At 37.9% G+C, this 7,480-nt stretch overlaps 1 protein-coding gene across 1 annotated transcript in view; it reads left to right on the forward strand.

Annotated features, from left to right (window-relative positions):
- Window positions 1-2,780: 2,780 nt before the first annotated feature.
- The window catches only part of LOC108774310 (T-box transcription factor TBX20), a 57,887-nt gene continuing 53,187 nt past the window's right edge, over window positions 2,781-7,480 (forward strand). Inside the window, exons 1-2 of the mRNA XM_018540382.1 lie at window positions 2,781-2,859; window positions 2,902-3,273. Coding sequence (XP_018395884.1) covers window positions 2,781-2,859; window positions 2,902-3,273 — 451 coding nt within the window. The remainder of the gene's footprint in view (window positions 2,860-2,901; window positions 3,274-7,480) is intronic.

Here is a 7,480-nt window from a genome sequence, read left to right on the forward strand (position 1 = left end):
AACAACACTAAAAAATATAAAGATGGATTTACAAACATTTGCAATTTATATATAATTTACACCGTGTTGGTGTTAATACAAAATATAAACATCTGATATACATACATATTACTTTGTAAAGTTATCTATGGTTTGAAACTCGTAATGATTAAATTCATGGTGTTTGTATCAACATCAACACGGTGAGAATTATATTCAACACCCATGGTGTGTGTTAAATCTACATCTACATTTTTTTTAAGTGGATATTGAGAAATAAAAACAAAACCGATATTCGAGAAGTAGTGAGAAGATTTTATGAATTAAGAATGAATACTCGAGCGAATTTTCAGGCTCTTCAATTTAAATTGAGTTTAACGTATTTACAGATAGCATTATATGCTAAAATCAATTAATAACGTTTACATATTTTTTTAAATACTCGTAATAAAGAGGGAGATTTTTAAATTTTATTATAATATAATTGTTCCTAACAACAGTATTTTTATTCTGTTTTTTCTTACACTTTATAAAAATATTACAAATATATAAAAATTTAAGAAAATATTATAAAAATAATAAACGTTTTCTTATAAAAAAAATTATAAAAATGGACGGAGATATAAATACAAGAAATGTAAAAATATTCTACACGAGACTAAATTATGAATAACCTACTCTGTATTTAAAAAATGTATGCTACTTTAAGAAGACTAATTGTAAGAAAAAAAAGTAAGCGTAAAGTGCGATCGATAGAAATCGATTGTCCCTTAATTGTCGTGAGATTGGCAAAGTGCAACTTTCGCGATTATACATCCACAAATGTTGAAAAACAGATCGAACGAGATTCGAAAGATAGAGAAGGTGCATCGCGGGAGAACAGAATGGGAAATAATAAGTGCGCGCGATCGGTGAAGTGTAGCATAGTCGCGGTAGTAGACGTTGACGGGATTTCCTAGAGAAGTATACGACGATATACTCCCACGCTCCCATTCGGCGAGCCCAGCCGAGACGAGCCACCAGAGCAACTGCCACCCACCCGCCTATCCACCGCCCAGTCAGCCAGCCAGCCAGCAGCGAGCTAACCACCCACCTGCGTTAGCCGCGGTCGCCGCTGATGCTGACGCTGAAGCCGCGCCGCCACCGTCGTTCGGTCGTGTTTAAAGCTCCGCCAGTAAAACAATAAATTGCGCTCGAGAGAGCGGCAGAGTGCGAGAGAGGAAAAGAGAGGGTGGCAAAGAGGACGAGAGTGAAAGAGAGGCGAGAGTCGCGGCGTACTAGCGCGGAGGAAAGCGGTCCCTGTCAGCAATTGCCCCCCTCTCGTAAGAAAAAATGGCAGCTGCCGTGGCTGGATGGCGCGTACGAGACCATAATACCCACCGCCACCCTACCTCGTTCTGTACGTGTGGACGTCGAGCGTGCAGCGAGAGCGCGACGGGTGGGGCGGGTTGCTACGTTTGGGAGGGGCGGGAAGAGGGGAGGGTGAGAGGAAGAAGGGACAAGGACGCGAGAAAGAGAGAGAGAGAGAGAGTGAGAGGGGAAGGGAAGAGTGGGACGAGACAGACAGTGTGGAAAAAAGCGACGTAGGACGAGGAGAGACGACCTGGGTGAGCAGCGACGACTATGATGACGACTACGATGATGACGAAGACGACGACGACGACGAGGACGACGGCGGCGACGCGACCACCACCGACTGACCAAGAGAGAGAGAGAGAGAGAGAGACTCCTCCTGTGGACGTTCGTGCGTGTTTGTATCGTCGGCTCCCGGTTGGCAGTTTCAGTTTGACATGGGCGCGAGAGAAAGAGAGGGACAAGTAGAAACGAGAGGAAGAACGACGCGGTAATAACGTTTAAGCGAACCTCGAGGTGGGTTTCGCCCGCAGAAAGAGAGAGCCTGCAGGCGGAGCCGGGTGCTGATCGCAGGGGAGGAGCGTGCCAAGGAACCGCCCATTCAACACCCGCTGGGTATCCTCTCCTCTCATTCCCGCTCACGTTTTACCGTCCCTTTAGCTCGTCCGACCGAGCTCGATCGTATTGGCGGGGATGGGGGTCGGAACGAAGAGGCGACCGGCAGTGGCGCGGGTCAGTCTGTCGGGCAACCGGTCGGTCTGTCGTTCCCTGCTCGTTTCGCTCGCTCGGCCTGGCAGTGTAAACGATACATCAAGCAGCTCCGCTTTTTCGCGCGTGCGAAAGAGAAGCGAATTGGTGTCTGAATTGCGACGACGTAACTTTTCCCCACGCTGTTAACGAAGTGCCACTCCGGCCAACATTTGGCCGGCGTCTTAGAATCACACTCACTACCGATCGCTGATCGCTAAACTAGTTCTAGTGTTGTGCTCCGATTTTTATCGCTCCCTCTCTTTCTCTCTCTCTCTCTCTCTCTTTCTCTCTCTTTCTCTCTCTCATCAGTAAGGACTCTGATCAGCGTTTTCTCCATACTACATTGACCATGCAACGAACGCGGCGATCGTAACTGACCAATCCGTGCCCGGTTTTCGTTCATGCTTCACAAGCACGTGCTCTGTCATCTCGCACGCGTATACGCGCGTATGTCGACAGCGAGGAATCGGAGTTGATTCGCACGATTGCAGGAGAGGATGCTGATGCCGCTTCAGCGGTACGCGCGTATCGAGGATAGAAGCGCATACAGTCTTCCGGACAACAATTATCAGCGTCGGCATCGTTCGGACGCACGACGCCCGTAGCGACGTCACGGCGTCAAACGGATCCGCCCTGAGACATTCCCTGACTAGTTTATCGGTAGACCCCACGTGGCTCAGGAAGCAGCGCGCGAGGTGATGTTGCTGGAGTCGCGAGGCCTCGCCGGTAGGAAGAGAAACGGACTGACACTGACCTCGTTCGGCGACGGTGGCGGCGGTGGTGGCGGAGGCGGCGGCGGTGGCGGTGGTGCCGGAGGAGCCGGCAGCGAGGAGGACGACGAGGAATCTCGACATCACCTCTACCTGGGCAGGAAGATGCAGGGCGAGGGCACCGCCGCCTCCGCGGTACCTACCGGGCTGTCCGGGTGCGCCGGCGATGACGGCGATGAGAGCTCGAGCCCGTCGCCGAACAGCAGTCTCCTGAACAATCTCAATAATAATTGTAACTCGAACCGTCAATGCGCAACCGACTTCAGCATCGCTGCGATCATGGCGCGGGACTCGCGTCAACAGCAGCAGCAGCTGCAACAGCAGCAGCAACAGCAACAGCCGCAACAGCAACCGCAGCAACCGCATCATCATAAACATTCACAACAGCAGGCCGTCGGAGGCGGAAAGTTGCATCAACACGGTGAGTCTCTTCACATTCAATGGATGAACAATTTTGGGATTAAACCTCAACAATAGACCTTCCTAAATGTGACGAATTGAAGTATTTTGGAAGAAATGTGAAAGGGATGCCAGTAGCAAATAAAATTACTTGAAGGATTGAAGTGATTTGTCGTCAAAAGCGTTTGTTGAGTTGATAAAACATAGGGAGATTGTAACTGTCTAAAATAATATTGTTGTAACGCTTTTAAGGCTTTGACGGATATTGTCTTCAAAGATATCAGAAAAAGGTTGTGGATTATCGCTGTTTTTATTAGCAATGGATAAAAACATAACATTATTAGTAGTATTTATTTACACTTCAGCTTTACAAATATAGCCAAGAAGGGGACTTGATTCACAATATATTTCTTAAATATTCATAACCCATACAATCTGACATAAAATTTTCCATTATCCTATCCTTATTCTAATCCTTATCCTATGCCTAACATAACATTATTGCCTTTGTTAGTGAGATATTTATTTAAAGTAAACATTTTAGATTATTTTGTTAAATCTTTTTTACCGAAGTGAGAAATTAATTGTTGGGAAAATTTAAAACGAGGAATAAAGGGAGTTAAGGAATTTTGTGTGACAAATTAAAATTCTTGGTTTTAAAGAAGTTTGATATACGCATATTATACATTTATATGTAGTTTTGCTACCAACTGCTACAATTAAATTCAAGCAGGATCAGCAACATTAATAGTAATTTACGATGCTATGTTGTATTACTTTCTCAATAAAATATTTAATGTTTTCCAAATCAAGAAAATACAAAAAATTTTGAAATAGTATTGAAAATTAGGAAAAATTGTTAATGAAATTTTGTTCGGAAATCAGAGGAAAGTTATAGAATTGTAGGACGAGAAATTTGTGACAATTTTACAAGTTTATCATTCGTTTTCGAATGGCTTTTTTATATTGTATATTTTTATTATAGTTTCTACTGTATTTTAATATGTTTATTCTGTTTCTCCAATTAACATTACCTTCATTAATAGATCTACATTAATTTCATACATCGCTAACAATTATCATAAATATATTTAACTTTTTAAAGAATTATTTTATACAATTTTTGTTAAAGTTATATGAAACTATAGACCATTATTTACATCTTTACATATTTTTATTTAAAACCAAAATTATTATAATTTACCGTGTGAACAGAGTTTCTTCATAGAAACGCGAACCATTGTTGAATATTACTGCAGATTTGCTTTCTGAAATCTTAATGAAATCCTTTCGCAATTGATCGTATGGTTTATAACATCCGTGTAAATTTTACGAGCATCATAATTATGTGTAGTTTACCGATAAAAATTAATTAGTATCGAAAGCCTCGATGCAGCGTATCGCGTGTTACATCGTTACTGTTACGTGATTCATTAAATATTTTTCTTTTGTTTAAATAAATGATGAGTCGTGTGTTACACGTCACTTGCTGAATAATTCACATTTCATTGTTAACTTTTGTATTACTTCAGTAAGTAACCTTTCTTCTCTCAACTACATAATGAAAAATCTAATGAATTTTAATTTGGCATGGACAGTTTTAATTGTTGAAGCATTAAAAAATTCAGCTAAACACAGATCTGAAAATAATTTCGTTGGGCCATTCAAATAATCATATAATATACTTATATTGGTTGCTAGAATGTCAAAACTTTTTGCAATATTGTTTATCATATTTGAGTTTTCTACGTAATTATTTTGATAGTTCAAAACTATTTTCAGATCTATATTTATGGCTAAATTTTTAGATATTTCATCAATATCCTTCTTTTCGTGAGAGTATGTGCATAAACAATAGAATTATTGTGAACATTAAGAAATAAAAATTTTTCGCAATTAAATTTACATATCTTACGATTTTTTTTTAGCATATACACACTACATTTTTAAGTTAAATTACTAATTTAATTATGATTAATATGGTATAATATATCCATGAAAATAATGTGTCAAATCTTTTCATCCAATCGCAAGTCTGCAATTTGCTCCGGTATACTAAATGTTAAATATGATCATGCAGATTATATTTCAGTAATATTAACTCTAAATTCGATCACATTTATTACACGGAAAATTCATTTGATATAAATTCGTGCCGTTCTCTTGGCTCGTTAGTCGACAGTCGCGTAATTGACATTTCACGTTGATGTATCAACGCGCGATTACTCCTCTGTGTCGCTACAATTAATGTAGCGCAATTGTAACTTTAATTAATTCATTATTGGAGAATATTTCAAAGAGAAATATACGCTCGTAAAAAATAAAAATTAAATTTTCTCAAAAGCAAATTCGCCAAAATCGATTGATATTTTAATTTTCAATATTCTACTTTTATTCACTATTCTGCTTTTATAATTTGTTCCGTAATGTGTTGCATGTATCTATTTATTTAACGCAACGTGGTAACATGACATTTTACAACATGACGTTTTATAATAATATTTTAAGTTTAATATAAATGGAATTTATATTTATTTAAAATATCGTCAGTTATTGACGTGACAATTCATGGACTCTTCCATCTAAAACACTTACTGCTGATACTTGAATCCTTGTAACATATTTGAGGTTTTCGAGATTGTTGTTCATTAATGGCCAGCTTCCTTACACTATTACGTTTATTGTTATCGTGTCTCTCGCGGGTGCATCGTCGCCGTTCCGGGATGATATTGTACGAGTCATAACTCTCTTCGCGCGGCGCGCCTCACTTACCGTGGCGCATTAACTCGAAGAAAAATCGCTCACCCCTTTCGGTACGGACATCCATAACGTTTAATGCGGCCATTCTCGACGAAAATGGAGCGGCCGGTCTATCGCGCGATTTTTGCGTCGTCGGCCTACCTATCCGTCGTCATGGTTCATTATTTTTATTGCCCCGTTAAAAACTTGCCAATTAATTTTCGACCATTAACGTTTATCGTGTATTGGTGATATTTCGATCATTTTTTGAACGTCTCGACGCCATCACGTGCGAATGAGTGATGCAATTGCAAGATATATGAAACGGTAAAAACTGTATATGCATGCACAGTTTAAGTACTTTAACACATCATTGTATAAAATTTACGAATAATATCAGATTATTCATGATAAATTGTTTTACATAATTACCCAATAATAATAATAAATAATCTATCTTAAAATTAAAGTATAAATATATTATAAAAAATAATTTAAAAAGTTTTTTCCCTCAGTTCTTAAACTTATTTCCATTTAGTTGAAAAAAAAAAAGAATATTTTTGTAATTATAGCGTATGTTTTTTTTTATATGCACTGCGACATCAGTAACGATAATGAATTTTTCAAATGCTTATAATAGCTGCCAGCAAAGCTCTTGAGAAATGTATGAGATGTTTTTCGGTGCTGAGATAAAATACTGCGACAACCTCCTCAACGGAGCGTGAATTGCGCGGAAAGTTTTCCGTTTGATGTCTTCTCGCGTTTAAGTATTAATTCCGGAAGTACCGATGACGCACATCGAACTGTGGACGTGGACTATGATTACCTACCTGCGAGCCGACAATTGTCAATGTGAATTGTATAAAGCCCCTATCCCGTTCGATGTTATCGCAAAAATTTTAATGTAGGTAATATTACACCGATAATATCTTGTTGAAGCACTGCTGTGTAATAATTACTACGAATATGGACGATAAAATAATTATGTAACAATTGTGATGTGATACGTTTGAATACAATTTAATTAGATTTTTTTTGGTTTTAGTTATTATTGAAGAAACTTTATTAAATTAATATAAATTAATGTAAATTAACTTTATTACATTAATATAAATTATAATAGATAATATATCAATTATTTTAACATGCAATTATGGTTATACACAAATACCAAACACTTTTTTCAGTGTAACTACCTAAATTTTTAAAAACTTCAGCAAAATCGTGTTTTCGTATATAAATTTGGTATCATAAATCTTTCAATATTGCAAGTTTAATAAATTTTTTATTTATAATTCCAAACGTATAATTTAGGACAATACGAATTTTGTTTTTATGATTATTATTGCTATAATGTTAGTAATAATAATTTTATATAATATGTAGTTCTTTCAAACATTGTACTATAAATTACGATAGTTTCAAATATTAATATAATAAAATATCAAGATATATAAAATAAAATTTTGTGAATAAAATGAAAATTTTTA

Source organism: Cyphomyrmex costatus, unplaced genomic scaffold, assembly GCF_001594065.2.
Source record: "Cyphomyrmex costatus isolate MS0001 unplaced genomic scaffold, Ccosl1.0 scaffold241, whole genome shotgun sequence".
Taxonomy (NCBI): Eukaryota; Metazoa; Arthropoda; class Insecta; order Hymenoptera; family Formicidae; genus Cyphomyrmex; species Cyphomyrmex costatus.